General features: G+C 51.7%; 1 protein-coding gene across 2 annotated transcripts; it reads right to left on the bottom strand.

Annotated features, from left to right (window-relative positions):
* Nucleotides 1-1,741: 1,741 nt before the first annotated feature.
* On the bottom strand, nt 1,742-11,444 carry BOLA3 (bolA family member 3). Of its 2 annotated transcripts, XM_025868375.2 has the most exons (4): nt 11,290-11,444; nt 8,803-8,926; nt 6,927-7,015; nt 1,742-1,987 (listed from the first exon to the last, which is right to left on the bottom strand). In XM_025868375.2, the coding sequence occupies exons 1-4, from the start codon at nt 11,341-11,343 to the stop codon at nt 1,922-1,924; spliced, it is 333 nt and encodes a 110-aa protein (XP_025724160.1). In that variant the 5' UTR covers nt 11,344-11,444; the 3' UTR covers nt 1,742-1,921. The 2 variants fall into 2 exon arrangements, with proteins under 2 accessions (XP_025724160.1, XP_025724161.1); XM_025868376.2 differs by lacking the exon at nt 6,927-7,015.
* Between the last annotated feature and the right edge of the window lie 4,284 nt (nt 11,445-15,728).

Below are 15,728 nucleotides of genomic sequence, written 5' to 3'. Positions count from 1 at the left end.
CCCTGCTGGCTACTGGCAGGCCTGTGTCATTGGCTGTTGGTAAGAGGCCTCAGTTCCCCACATGGATGTCTCCACAGGCTGCTTGAGTGCCCTCACAACATGGTGGCTACCTTCCCCCAGAGTGAGCAATCTGAGAGAGAGCAAGGAGGAAGCCACAGTGTCTTTTATGACGTAGTCTCTGAAGCGGCCCCTTGTCCTTTCTACTGGATTCTGTTCTTTAGAAGCAGAGGACTACGTCCAGCCCACCCTCAGGACAATTAGACTCCACACAAGTAACCAACATGTGTCTAATTCTGTGATCTCTCTGTCCTCACTGACTGCTACCTTTTTCTGGCCCCTGGGACTCCATTCTTCGGTGTTTCCCCACTACGCCACCTAAAAGCTGTCCTCTGGGGTGCTCTTTCAGAGGTGCCTCTGATCCTCAGTTCTGTTTTATCCTGGCTTCTCAGCTCTTATACAACTCAGTGAATCTATTCCATGTAAAAGGCGGCTCTGCCTTGGCAGGACACCAATCCCTCCCCCTTACTGTGGAAATAGAGAATATTTTTAAACCCCAAAATGGGGGCATGATATATGAACAGATTATTTAAAATTTTTGCTGCTCCAAAACTCAGGCCCAAGGTTGTTTTAACCACATACTTTCATTACTTCGGGACGTACTAGGGAATCTCCAGACATGATAGTGACCACCGGTTTCCCTGGTAAGCAGCTCCACGAAAGACAAAGGAGGCATTTGAGGAAGGAGCGGATGGTCAGCCTGGCATCACCATGGTGACTGGGGTGCCGAGGACTGAGAGTGGCAGTGGACACGGTCTCTCAGACAGCTATCCAGGGGGGAAGGGGGGGCAGGAGGGCAGGAGCCCCACTGTGAGGGGCGGGTGAACCCATTAGGGCTCTCGGTTGCAAGCAACAGACACTGACCAGACTGATGTGAACAATAAAGAATTTAGTGAAAGGACATGGAACAATCACAAAATTTCTGGGAAGATTGGCGAACCAGCTTCCGAAAGTGGGCAGGAACAGGAAGGCTGTGTTACCAGAGCCCAGATCGTGCTGCAGACCTAGACCGCCACCGCCACCACGGACTCCACAGAGCCCACAGCTTGTGACACTGACTCCAACACTACCAGCAACCGGAAGGCCGGATCCGCTGCCTCCGCGGATGGGACGGGTGCACCACCACCCCTCCTTCTCCGCTCACTTGCTCTGCATTCAAAGTCCACATCCGTATGATGGGCTAAGTCTAGACCGACCCGTGCCCATATGCAAGCGAGCTAGGAAAGCCGACCTTTCCCACTTCCGCTGCGGGAGATGGGCTGCACCTCCCTCCAAGATGCGGAGGGTGGGGCATCTTCAAGCACGAAGAAGACCTTGACCCTGGCATCCCAGACTCCTCAGGGTGCACTCCAGGGAGTCAGAAAGTGAAGGTCTAAGATCACTCTTGTAAAAAGTTTAGAGGGGGAGGGAAAGCCAGGCATTCGACCAAGGAAACAGCAAAACCAAAGGACATATTTTTTCTCTTCTCTTTTTCTCTTTTCTTTTGGGTAAGATTAAGGGGCCTTAATAGCAGTTTCCTAGAGAAGAAGAAACAAGAAAGTCTCTTGACATGACAGAACAAGCTGGTACTCCCCTCCATGTGTGTAGCAACAGGACACAACTGAAAAGGACGGGACACCTTTGGACAAAGGACACTGCCTCCGAAACAGAGGAACCAGATGCATCACCAATGACTCTTCGAAGGTTTTGGTTGTCTGTTGCCTTTAATTAAACTCTAAATAGAGAACATATTCTTCTATGATTATAATATGGAAATGTCTATGAACAAAATAGATAACTTGTTTGGCAAAGGCCTAGGAAAGGATGGTGTCAGCCAAGTTCATCCAAGGCGTCAAGCAGCAGCATCTACGAGGCCAGGACGTGGTCAGTGTTTGGGGACGGAGGTAAATATCCGCAATCCGTGCATCCCTTTGATTTCTTCTTTCAGTGCCTAAGTAAGGAGAAGAGCATCACTGTTTTGCATCTGACACCGAGCACAGTAAGTCTCTCTGAGAGTATCTGTATATAGCTCTGTCTCCGTAGGAGGCGCTGCTCGTGCTTTGTCTGAGCAGTTTTCCCTTTTTTTTAGAAAATAGTTTTTTGTTTTTTTTGAATCAATGTCTAATGAGGCTCAAAAATCAAAAGTTATAGAAAGGCATGCAGTGAAGTTTCCCCCCTCCACCTGCCCTGCACCACCTCCCATTCCCACCTCCATCCCCAAAGGAGAGAAGTGGTGTCAATTTCTTGTATGTCTTTGCAATGACTGAGAAATGCATGTTTAAGCTAACATGAATATATATCCACCCTGCTACCTTTTATTTTTTTTTAAAGATTTTTATTTATTTATTTGACAGAGAGAGACACAGCGAGAGAGGGAACACAAGCAGGGGCAGTGGGAGAGGGAGAAGCAGGCTTTTCGTTGGGGGCGGAGCAGGGAGCCTGAAGCGGGCCTCGATCCCAGGACCCTGAGATCATGACCTGAGCCAAAGGCAGACGTCTAATGACTGAGCCACCCAGGCACCCCCACCCTGCTACCTTTTAATAACATAAATGGTAGCATGTCAAACACATTGTTCTACACCTCCCCTTCTCCACCAGCCCCTGGAGATCTTAACTGTGTACAGCTGGTGGGCCTACCAATTTGCCTGGTATTTAGGTAGCTATGTGCCTCTGGCCCAGCCTGATTGGTCCAGGGGTGACACATGACCCAAACTGGGCCAATCAGAATCTCTGCTGGGATTTCTCCCTGTGGAGCCTTGTCTCTTGGGTCACTATACTTGAACAATGTCAACTGGAGGTGGCTGGGGGCCATGTTCTCCAACAAAAAGAGAAAACCCATCTCCAGTAGGAGAAAATGAGGCCAAAACACAGAAGCCAAAAGCTCAGCGAGGGGGAGAGAGAGAACATGAAAAAGAGCAAGCAGATGAGCTTAAGACCCTGAATCTAGATATGCCAGAAACCAGATAATTTAACTGCACAGGACAATTAATCCCCTTTGTTTGCTGTTGCTAGCTTTCAACAACAAAAAAATTCCTAACGTGCAGTCAGTTTATGGGGAAGGATCCTTAGAGATAATCTAGTCCTATCCCTTTCTTTGATAAGACACAGAATCTACCCCGTCCAAACCCAGCAAGTGAGGAATAGAATCAGGACCTGACCCCTGATGTTCTGGCGACTCCTCGTTCCCCTTGGGCTCCTGTCCCACCCTGATGCTAGGAGCTGCTGTGTGCTGGGAGCCAATGAACTGCGCTGTCCCTTCCATATTCACCGGCAGCCCCCTCAACGCTGTAGACAACAGAAATACCCTGGGGAAAAAGCCTCATGTCATGTCATGGCGGGGGGGCGGGGAAGGGAACACGGCCCCCTGGGCCCCAAGCTCTCTGCTTTCTGCAGGCACAGAATGCCCCCTAAAGGCTGTCCCTGTCCCTGTGTTTGGGCTGTCACCTGGGCCACAATCCTTAAAGCCTCCTTGGCTAGGCGTGGGCCCAGCCGCCCTTCACGTGGAAAGCCTTGACTCCTCATGCCCCGTGCACATAGCCCTCCCAGTGCCTTCTGCCAGCTCTTTCGCAGGCTTCTAAGGGCCTGTGACCCAGGTCACAGTATCTCCCAGCTACAGGGGGCCTTAAAGCTCACGCGGGTCACTTCATAGTTGAGGTCCTGGTAGGGAAGTGACTTAGCCATAGCCCCACAGTTCACAAGATGTAGTTTGGGTAAACATTTCTCAGTGTCCGCTATTGTGGTGGGGTCGCAGGTGCAAAAGGCAAAGGGAAGTAATACAAGGGCACACAAAACGGACATGGCGCACGGTGACAGGCATTGCCGGACCATGAGGCCGCGAGCGCTGCTGTGGGTGTGGGGAGGGAGCCAGCCTTCACTGGCCGTGCGTGGAGCAGGGCAGCTGGAGTGGGACAGGCAGGGGCACCACGTGCCGGGCCCAGGAGGGAAGGCCAGGGACCTGCCACGATGCACGGGGGGAGGCCTGGCTGTGAGTCAGGAGCAGGCAGTGCGAGACTGAGGCAGGCTCCAGGGGGGGGGGGGGGCTGGACTCCCCGGGCACTCAGGGCACCCGCTGCAGGGCTCCGGGCAGGGGAGGCATGGGCTGAGGCACCCTCAGGGGCAGGTGAACGGGCAACAGGCGGGAAAGGGGCTGGAGAAGGGGAGAGGACGACTGCTATTGGCCGAATGCCTTCCACATGTGTCACGAGGCCGGGCACGTGGGGCCAACACCTCATGCGATCTTTGCCAACACAGACACTGAGGCTTGGGTCCTGCCGTGAAGCAGACAGCCAAGAAGAAAACAGCTTCCTCCAACACAAAAGGGAATTCAGGGGCGCCTGGGGGGCTCAGTTGTTGAGCGTCTGCCTTCGGCTCAGGTTATGGTCCCAGAGTCCTGGGATCGAGCCCCACATCGGGCTCCCTGCTCAGTGGAGGGCCTGCTTCTCCCTCTGCCTCCGCCATTCCCTCTGCTTGTGTGCTCATTCTCTCTCTCTCTCTGTCAAATTTTCTGAGAGAGCTCATCTTTGTCCCTGGCTGCCTGAAGAGCTGTTCCTCCACTGAAGGATCGCAAACAAGTGCCTTGGGGGCGCCTGGGTGGCTCAGTCGTTAAGCATCTGCCTTCGGCTCAGGTCATGGTCCCAGGGTCCTGGGATCGAGCCCCGCATCGGGCTCCCTGCTCCGCGGGAAGCTTGCTTCTCCCTCTCCCACTCCCCCTGCTTGTGCTCCCTCTCTTGCTGTGTCTCTGTCAAATAAATAAAATCTTAAAAAAAAAAAAAAGCGAACTCAGTGCTCACTCCTCTCCCTGGGGCTGTTCGTCAGGGGCAGGAATAGGATGGATGCCATCCCTGGGGCCGGGCCCAAAGTCAACACCAATGACTATTCCAGAAGAGAAGGCTGATGAACCCTGGGAGCTGAACGAGGCCAGGATACATGTCGGCAGGGTCCCTGAGGAACTGCACATTCCTGCTGAGGGTGGAGCAGGTGTGAGTCGTGACAGCAGGGACGCCCATCCCCAGGCAATCAGGCAGGGACTGTCTGACCAGCAGTGGATTCCAGTATCAGATGGACCAGGTGGCCTTTTCAGGGCCTTTTGGGCCTGAGAGTCTCGATTCTATTAGGGTGACTAAGCAAGATCGACGAGGAAAGCTTCACCCAGCCCAGGCCCACCAGGCTCCCACCCGGCTTCTCTCGCTCGGAGGGTGCCGGGGGAAGTCCGAGTTCTGCAGGGGTCCAGAGGAAGCCTTGAGCCCATGACATTCCCCCAAACCCAGGGAATGGCTGCCTTCCCCCCTCCAGCCAACACGGTGCAGGCTCTGCCCAATGCTGTGGACAAGGGTGACAACGGTGACGGCCGCTGACGTTTACCGAGGGCTTACAAGCTGTCAGACTGCGTTCTGAGTGCCACGCATGTGCTCTACCACTAATTTGCAAAACAGCCCTTTGAGGCAAGTACTGTTTCTCTCCCTGGTGACAGATTAAAGAACCAAGGCACGGGGAGGTTGAGTAAGTTGCTCAGGATCACACAGCTAGAAAGTAGCAGAGCCCACATACGTAATGTGGGCAGACAGATTCCAGAAACTGCATCCTTAACCACTTGTATCGGTGGCCCCAGGCCAGGGAATGCACTCAAATTCACAGCGCCCCTCAGAGCCCAGGCACACCAGGCAGCCTGAGGAGTTCTAGGGACAAAACCCAAAGTCCTGCTTTTGGGGACAATTTGGGCCCATCAGGTCCTCACTGTCTTGCCTTGGCTCCCACCCCTGAGATCACACGGGACTAGAAGTACTTTTGGGGGAGCAGAGTGGCCGTTCTACCCCAGACCTCCCAGCAGACCCTCAGCATGCCATATGGACAAAGGTGTCCGCGTGCAAATGAAGGACTGGGCTCCTTGAGGAAGTCAAAGATGGATCCAAAAGGGAACAGCCCACAGAGGAATGACAGGGCCAAGGGACAGACAGCAGGGATGTAAGTATCCAGGACACAAGGCAGAGAATGCTGGAGTCAGAAGGTGCGGGGACATTCATGCCCTGCCAGGCAGGTGGACATGGTGGAGGGGGGGCAGCATTTGAGCTGGGTGCCGGAGGAGAGGAAGGGAACCCAGGCAGGAGGGCTGATCTGGGCAAAGGTCCAGAAGCACAGACAGAACAACGGGCAGGGGCCAAGGGAGGCTTCGTTCGGGGAAGGGTAGGGAAAGCCTGGAACAGCAGTCTGGGACACCTGAACTGGATACACAAGGGGCCACAGAGGGACTCTCATGACCAGAGCTGTGCTAGACAAAAATGAAACTAGTTCACAATGTGCAAGACCTTCCAGAATGATGTCAGACACACCTGCTGCAGGGGGGTGACTACAGATACAGGCCAGGGCCCAGGCTGGTATAAATCCCAAGTAAAATAAGCATAGATCATGAATAAACTGGACCTTAGTCTGGTTAAATCTGATGTTCCAGACCCCCATATCCTGTCACTGGGTCTGGGGCAGCTGGAGCAATTCTCAATCATGCCATGCCTCAATTTACCCATCTGTAAAGCAGTCCAAAGAAACACTAAAAAAAAAAAATCTTCAAATCTACAAAAACATCTATTTTTTAGTACTTGTATGTTTACAGATATATACAGTCAACATTGGTAGCATTATACAAAAAAATACAGAAGGAAATGCAAAATAACTATTGGGTGGCTTCTTTTCAATTCTGAATAAAATTCCTGTTTGCCCACCGTCTGATTCCAGGTAAGTTCCAGATTGCATTTTGCTCAGGTCCTGAATGCTGTCTGCATGAGCATGGTATTGCCTTATTCTTTCCCAGGGCTGACAGTTAAAACACCATCCCCGCTTGTCAGGCCCTTTAAGATGCTGGAGACCAATGGCAACGGAGCCGTGTTGCTTCTACTGACCTGATTTACCATCTGGTGCTGCTGGACAGTTCTCTTCTCCTTAAATTCTTCTGACTCGATCCGGATTTCATACATCGCCCCACAGCCTCCTGAAATAAACATGACTCAAAAGTGTTTCAATTATTAACTTACGGTAGCCACTGTCCCATATGTCCTCAAAGTACCGTACAATCCAAAGAAGGTCTGAATATTCTTATTCAGCAGAAAGTTGCTAATACGGTTAGAAAAACCTCACGGCTGACGACCGGACCACATGCTCCCCATGGGGCTGCCTCAATCCAAAATATGCTCTTCCTTTCGCAAGTCAGCTGCACTTACCCAGGATTATGCCTTGTGGGGCATGGAAGGTAAGGCACAAAGCACAGAAAGCCTAGGAAATGTTGGTTTGCTTCGTATTTCTGTTGAGTAGGCCAAGAAACCCCCTGGAAGAGGAGGGATGGGAGAGGCTGAATTTCCATGTTCGACCTACCAAAGGAGCAGCAATCAGTATTTTTAAAAATGCAAAAATACACTAAAGTTTGGTTTGAAAATACCCTGTGTAATAGAGCTGCGTGGGTCTCTCTCTCTCTTTTTTTTTTTTTTTTGGATTTTATTTATTTATTTGAAAGAGAGACCAAACACAAGCAGGGGGAGCAACAGAGGAAGAGGGAGAAGCAGGTTTCCCACCGAGCAGGGAGCCCGACGTGGGGCTCGATCCCAGGACCCCGAGATCAAGACCTGAGCCGAAGGCAGAAACTTCACCAACTGAGCCAGCCAGGCGGCCCTGCCCAGGGCTCTCTTCAGCCCCTCCTGGTCTGTGAGCAGCCTCAAGGGTCTCATCCCGGGCTCCCTTGGGGAGGGAACAGCTTTCTGGTCAAGCTGTCTGTGGCAGACACATCCACCCGCACCCACATGGCCGGCGAGCTTGTGCCGATGACCGACACAAGTGTGCCGCCCTAGCATGAACCAACGTGGGCAAGAGAGAACATGTCCCCTGTGCTGGGAGCACCCGGCTAGTTTATGAGAAGTGCAAGTTACTCAGCAGGCTTTATGCGCACCAGGAACCAAGCTGTCCGGCCTCGGTTCCCTTTCCACACTCCGTTCAGGGCGAGGCAGAGCCAGACGGAAGGTCAAGTTCCAGTTCTGCCTGACCTGGGCCTGGGGCAGGTATAGGACTGAGAACGTCATGGCAATGCAGGGTGCCAAAGACACATGTGGATATGGAGAGATGCAGGTGGACGCCCACCTAACTGCCCCCGCTAAGCTGTTCCACACGTGTGTCTGGACAAAGGCCCTGTCCTGGCCTGTGGTTGCAGAACTTGCCTCCCCAGCCCGTTCTTAACATGCAGCCAGTCTGAACTTCTGAGGCGCCTGGGGCTGGCAACTGGACTCAGGACAGAGTCCACCTGTGTCCCCCTGTGTCCTGGTGCTGGTTCCAGTTCTGCCGCGTCCTCCCTGGGAGGGGCTGAGCAGGTTGTTTGGCCTTTCTGAGCTCGGCTCCTCATGGGGAAAGTAAGGCAGTTATATTCAAAAGGATAAAATCCTTCTGGGATCCGCCCCAGCTCTAACATTCTAGGGTGTCAGGAGAATGTGGCAAAATTAATGTTCATCTGGAAGTCAAATTAAAGACTGTGGGCCTGAGTCCTAGGGAGACCGAGAGCCAGGCCAGGCTAGCAACCATGAGTCCTCCCAGCTGGGCCTTATCCTTACAAAGTTTCCCTCCGACGCTTCCACATCCCCACCTCCAGCCATCGGCTGGGAGAGACTGAATTCCATCTGTCCAAAAGCCACACGTACTGAGAAGCCGCTGATGGTGAGTGCGCTCTGCCCAGCGCCCCAGCCCCGCAGAGGGCAAAATCCTAGCAGACCCAGTGGGAAAGATGAGAGAAAACCTCACCTGAAATGTCAGTGACTTGGATAGCTGTAGCTCCAGGAAACCTTTCTTTGAGAACTTGGGTCACTCTGAGCTCCCCCTCAGTTTGCGAGGCAAACGTTCGTTGGACACAGTGGAGAAGAGGAAGCTGCCACAGAACAGAGGAGAGTCATGGCCGAGCGAGATGATGGTGCCCCCAGGCCGGGCCTGGTCACTGTGCAGGCCCCACCTGCCACTGCCCCGCCAGCCAGGGCCCAGGCCCCCCGCCAGCATGGCCATGCACTGCATCCCAGGGACTGCGTGGCATCGCATGTCCACTGAAGCTCCCCAAGGCACAGAATAAACTTCTTGGGGAGTTGGTGAGGGTGGGGAGTGGAATTGTAAATAACTCACTTTGACTCCAGAGCAAGACAAACTTAACAGATCTTGAACTCCTCATGATAATGCTGTCAGAGAGACACCATCGTGGTGTCAGTTTTGGAGGTGAAGAAATGGGGGGACTATGGCATGTGCTAAGGTTGGGTCCACTGGTGAGATGTGGAGCCAGAGGCCAGGCAGCCCGCCTCACACATGCCTCCCCGGGCCAGCGTGCCACTGACCATGTGCTGCTGAGACCAAATGCCACCTGTCCTTTAGTCCTGATTCACATTCCACACCCTCCAGTGGGATGTGGCCTTGTGAGCTACTGCTCACTAAGCAGGCTACACTTTGCTACCTGTACTAATTCTTACTGGGGAGAAGCAGCAGAATTCTGTTAAAGGACCTGAAGGAGAAACATTTATTTACCACTGGCAACAACACTCCCTCTGCCCCCAGTGGCTACCATAGGGAACCAGTGCTTCTCGCAGGGACATGTCTCAACCCTTATGGGAGAGACAGAAAAAAACCAGGTCTGCAACCCCTTGACTGGGTTGAGCACATGCTAAAAGGGAGACTGAAAAGAGAGCATCGCAGGCCCTGAATGTCAGGCTAAAGATCTTGGGGTTTGTTAGGCGTCTTGGTGCCAAAGTAACCTGCACAAAACAGTGCCTTTTGAAGCTAGTCAGTTAAGATGCCCAGATGAGAGGTATTACAAAGGGAGTAGCCTGGGCATCAGACTGGAGGGGGCTGACAGATGGGACACACAAGCGCTGTTCATCTAGTGCTGGTGCTGAAGGTACCATCCCTTCACCCTTCAGTGCCACCTGTCCTCAGGCTGTTCCTGATGGCCCAGAGCAGGGTCCTGTGTTAGAGACTCTCAAAGCACCTTCTTTTTTTTAAAGTAGGCTCCACACCCAGCATGGAGCCCAGTGCAGGGCTTGAACTCACCACCCTGAGTTCAAGACTTGAGCTGAGATCAAAAGTCCGGTGCTTAACCGACTGAGCCACCCAGGTGCCCCTTGAAGCACCTTCTTTAAAATGACCTGTGCACTGGCTCTTTCACTAGCTGGTTTCAAAGGCCAAGATTGAGTCTATCCTGTTACTGCAGCCTTCCAAAGCTGGGCCAGGACAGGCCCTCTGGGAGACTTGGGTGATGGATGGATGAACGAATGAACACAGTGAGCACACCATTCACGGCATGCCTACTCGCACCTGCAAAGAAATCTCAATTCTAGCAGGCAGTTGAAATGCAGGTCAGAAGAAAGGTCTGGAGTAAGACTGAGTGCCGTGTGGAGGGGCAGAAACTTGATGTTGGGGGCCTGGCTAAAATTGGGATGGAGGAGGGGGGGTGTGGAGCCTCCTCTGAGGACAGAGCCTTGGGGAGCAAAGGCAGAGGGTAACCAGGTGGCAGGCAGAAGCAGAAATCGCTAAGGGCTGAGGGTACTTAGCATTGCTGATTTCTTGGGAGGTCTTTCCTCCGTTTTAGCTAATCTGTAGGCAGTGGCCTTTACACGAGCAATCTACTGACAAAATCCCTAGAATCCTGACTGTCCCGCTGAAAGTCACCAGCTCTTTATACTCAGCGGAGGCGCGTTCAAGAGCGGCAGGCTAGGAGGAAGAAGGGAAGAGCAAAGTGGATGAAGTGAGGAAAGGATGACTCAGAAACGAGGAGAGAAAATTCAGAGAGCGCGTGGGGAGTGCCCTCTGCTGGGCTTCTACTCAGGGCGTGTGGGGCTTGGAGAGGGCACAGAGGCTGGGAGGACTTGCCCAAAGCCCAGACCCTCGCGCTCTCCGGCACCCACGCCAGGACTCCGGGCTGTGACTGCTATGTCTCCGGCTCAGTACATCAACACCGCTTTCTCCACGCCCGCGGGATCACGACGGTTTCTGTGTCTGGTCCCCTCGCCCCCCCACCTCCACCGGCTCGGGAGCTCCGCCAGCGCGCGCCGGGGCCTGCCACTTCTCCGAGCCCCGCCGCCCCGGCCCACTGAAGGACCCAACCCACTAGGAATGAATGAGAGAAAGGAAAGGGAGGCCCCCGGGCCCTGCGCCGCGCTCTACGGGAGCCGGTCCTCGAGCCCCAGCCGCGGCCAGCCCCGCGGCCCCTCGGCAGCTCCCGCCCGGGAAGAGCAGCCCGGCCCCGCTGCTCACCCCGCGGATCCCACGGAGCAGCGGCGCTGCCGTGGCCGGGCTCCACGCCGCCATGCCCGGCCAACGCGGCCCGCCGCCTGAGGTCGCCGCGTCCCCTGAGAGGCGCGGAGCCGGGGACCCGGAGCCGCCGCCGCGGGCGAGGCCGCCCCCTGCCGCCCGGAGGCCGCGAGCCGCCCCGCTCGGGCCGCGTCCTCGCCCCCGGGACGCCTCCCCGGAACCTGCTGCTCCGCCCGCTCGCGACCCTACCTGGCCCGGTCAGCGCCGCGCTCCGCCGGCCTCCGGGGGTCGTTCCGCCAGCGGGCCCTTCTTGCGCAGCCTGGGGACGCCCGGGGTTCTCGGCCCCCCGATCTGAGCTGCTCACACGCCAGTGCACCTCGCGCCCTCGGTAGGACATCTCCCTTGCCATCCCCACCGCCCGCAACCTGGCTTCCAAACTGGGGAGTGTGGGTTTCTCCCTCCAGAACAGGCGAGCCGTGGAGGGACATTAAGTAGGGGAGTCGTTTTCAGATTTGAGTTTTAGAAAGACCGTTCGGGCTCCTGCGAAGACGAGGGGCTGTAGGGGGCTGACACTGGAGACGAGGACAGAAGTTCTGAGGCTACCGCAATGGTCCGGGTGAGATTTGAGGTCTCGACGAGAGCTGGGGCCGCAGGGATGGAGGAGTGGATCTGGATACTTGGGAGGGGAAGGGAATGGAGTGACTGGATTGGGCGGCAAGGGTGAGAAAGATGTATGGCGTGGACAGTGCGATGGGTGGAGGAGGGCGAGGTCTGGAGTGACGGGGGCCGACAAACTCAGTTTTGGTTTTGCCTGAGTTTAAGGTGCCTGCAGGACACGGCCCAGCAGAGAAGTAGCCTGGAATCACAGACCGTGGAGTCCTGAGAATGTAGTGGAAGCTGCCGCCTTAAGGACGGTAAGATTATCCAGCCAACCTGCCCCACCTCTGAACTGATTCAGACAGACGTCAAGGCCGGAATTCGACGAAGCCCATTCTCTCTCTAGCAGTATATTTGGGCAGCATGTGGTCTGGTATACCCTGCAGGCTTCACCAATTCCTTTTGCTATTGCGTTCCCGCCTATGCAATCAGTATGTTCAACATGTTCATCCAAGCCTTGCACTTGGATGAGTTGGACGACCTACAGTTGCTCTTTAAAGTGATCACCTATATATATATGCGTATTCATTCCAGTATTGAGTGACTTCTGTGTTTTGGGTCTCATAATTTCTCCTTTGGATTACTCTAATAACCTTTCTCACACTTATTGCTTGATTCCTTAAAAACTCATGGTCGGTGGGATTAGGAATAACTTGCTAACTTTTCATTTTTCTTCACGGGTGTTAATTAAAACTACCAAAAATATTTTTCCCGTTGTGTAGTAGTGAACCACGCTTTGCTTCTTGTACCACACAGTTCAGATAGGGTCGACCTGTCCCCAGCTCCGAGTGTGGTCACATGACCCAGGTCTGGCCCATCAGGCACCGATTGGTTTGGGTTGGTTCAGATGGTCTGAGCCAGCCCAGTGAGAGTTGGTCTAGAGACTCGCCCGGCACTAAGGAGAAGAAACGGTCCTTTGCCACTGAGCGCCTGCAGCTGGCTGCCACCTTTGTAATCATGTGCGCAGCACCCATTTTGGAAATGAAATAGATACACAAGTTGTTGAGAGACAGATGCTTGCCACCATTTGTCAAATAGTGCCAGAAATGAGCACTAAAGTCCTTTTAGTTGGTTGGGTTTGTTACTTGTAAGAGACCCACCTTAAACTCACTGATTTGTATTTGCCGAATTCCTCTTTTATTGAAAATCAGTACTTTTGCTTATCTTCAACCTTCCTCTCCTTCCTAATTTCACGATCGTTCACATTATTATTATCGTTATTTTGGACCGTCACTCTGCCCTAGTATCCAGTATCCTCCCCTTCGTGTCTCTACACTGCCGTCAGAGCCATCTGAAGGGAAAACCTGTCCATTATTTGCTTATCTAAAATCCTCTGACCCTCCATCACCTACTGGCAAAAATCCAAGTTCTTTCATATGATTTAACCCCTACCTACCTGTCCAACTGGAATCCACCCTTCAGTAATACTGGACGGCTGGTACCTCCCTGTACAAACTATGCTACAAGCTTGCTTATGTGGTTACCCATCTTATAAGCCGGCTCAAGCCTTGTCTTCTCCAGGCAGCTGCCTCTGATGGCCCCACAGTAAGCTTAGGGGCCCACAACTTACGCATAACTTTTATTGCCCCTATGGCAATCAGATAACTCTACCAATTTATGTAGGTGTGTGTTTTTCCCAGTGGTCCCTGAGCTCCACCCCAGTCTCTTGACTTAGTCTTGCCAGCTGCCCAGCTTGGCATAGAACAAAAAGTGCACACACACATAGGATTACTGAACAGAGCTGAACAGTGGTTTAGCCATTCTAGCTCCAGAGTGTGAATTTGAACCTTTTTAGGAAAGGATCTGCAGAACAATCTCACCAATCCTGGGCTTCCAAATTAGTTCCAATTTAACATTTCAAGTGTAACTTTTTATGATAGAAGCAAATAAAAGGCCAGTTTTACTTTATTATGATTAAAAGTATAATAGCTTTAGTCCCAGGAAATGGGTCTATCCCTTCTGCATTTTATTCTTTTTTGCCCTGAATTTGAGATTCTCTTATATTCACTTATATTGGTCCATGGTCACTCATATTTACATCTGAGCTAATCGCAAAATTAGTCGCAAAATCGCAAAATTAATCCTCTCAGGAGGATCTCTTTGGATACATCTTTTTTTACCTCATAGGTATGAGTATAAATCGTGGTCATTTTGTTTTATAGAGCCTCTTAGCACACATGAGCACACAGATTTTACAGATGCATCCCAGAGGAAAAGACTGGTCTCACTATGCAGTAGCTATCTGAAGTCAGAGCATTTGTGCCACCTTCTGAAAAACACCGAAAAATTCTTAACATACCTCTCAGTTACCGCCCCCCTTCCTAGGTGGCTGTAAGGATTAAATAAGATAACCTGCTGAAGCCCATTTACAATTGCACCCAAAACCATAAGATACCTAGGAATAAATCTAACCAAAGAGGCAAAGAATCTGTACTCAGAGAACTATAGAATGCTCATGAAAGAAATTGAGGAAGACACAAGGAAATGGAAAAACATTCCATGCTCAGGGATTGGAAGAACAAATATTGTGAAAATGTCTATGCTACCTAAGAGCAATCTACACATTTAATGCAATCCCTATCAAAACACCATCCACTTTTTTCAAAGAAATGGGACAAATTAATCCTAAAATTTGTATGGAACCTGAAAAGACCCCGAATAGCCAGAGGAATATTGAAAAAGAAAACCAAAGCTGGTGACATCATAATCCCGGACTTCAAGCTTTATTACAAAGCTGTCATCATCAAGACAGTATGGTACTGGCACAAAAAGAGACACATAGATCAATGGAACAGAATCGAGAGCCCAGAAATGGACCCTCAACTCTATGGTCAACGAATCTTTGACAAAGCAGGAAAGAATGTCCAATGGAAAAAAGACAGTCTCTTCAACAAATGGTGTTGGGAAAATTGGACAGCCACATGCAGAAGAATGAAACTGGACCATTTCTTCACACCACACACAAAAATAGACTCAAAATTGATGAAAGACCTAAATGTGATAGGAATCCATCAAAATCCTAAAGAACACAGGCAGCAACGTCTTCCACCTCAGTCGCAGCAACTTCTTCCTAGAAACATCGCCAAAGGCAAGGGAAGCCAGGGCAAAAAGGAAGTATTGGGATTTCATCAAGATAAAAAGCTTTTGCACAGCAAAAGAAACAGTCAACAAAACCAAAAGACAACCGACAGAATGGGAGAAGATATTTGCAAATGACATATCAGATAAAGGGCTAGTATCCAAAATCTATAAAGAACTTATCAAACTCAACACCCAAAGAACAAATAATCCAATCAAGAAATGGGCAGAAGACATGAACAGACATTTCTGCAAAGACATACAAATGGCCAACAGACACATGAAAAAGTGCTCAACAAAGTGCTCAACATTGCTGAGCATCAGGGAAATCCAAACCAAAACCTCAATTAGATACCACCTCACACCTGTCAGAATGGCTAAAATTAACAAGTCAGGAAACAGATGTTGGCGAGGATGTAGAGAAAGGGGAACCCTCCTACACTGTTGGTGGGAATGCAAGCTGGTGCAACCACTCTGGAAAATAGTATGGAGGTTCCTCAGAAAGTTGAAAATAGAGCTACCCTATAACCCAGCAATTGCACTACTGGGTATTTACCCCAAAGATACAAATGTAGTGATCCGAAGGGGTACGTGCACCCTGATGTTTATAGCAGCAATGTCCACAATAGCCAAACTGTGGAAAGAGCCTAGATGTCCATCAACAGATGAATGGATGAAGAAGATGTGGTGTGTGTATATATGTATAC

This window comes from Callorhinus ursinus, unplaced genomic scaffold (assembly GCF_003265705.2).
Source record: "Callorhinus ursinus isolate GAN/ISIS: 27379988/994484 unplaced genomic scaffold, GSC_fseal_2.0 scaffold10, whole genome shotgun sequence".
In the NCBI taxonomy this organism is placed as follows: Eukaryota; Metazoa; Chordata; class Mammalia; order Carnivora; family Otariidae; genus Callorhinus; species Callorhinus ursinus.
This window is presented reverse-complemented; position numbering and strand designations above follow the sequence as displayed.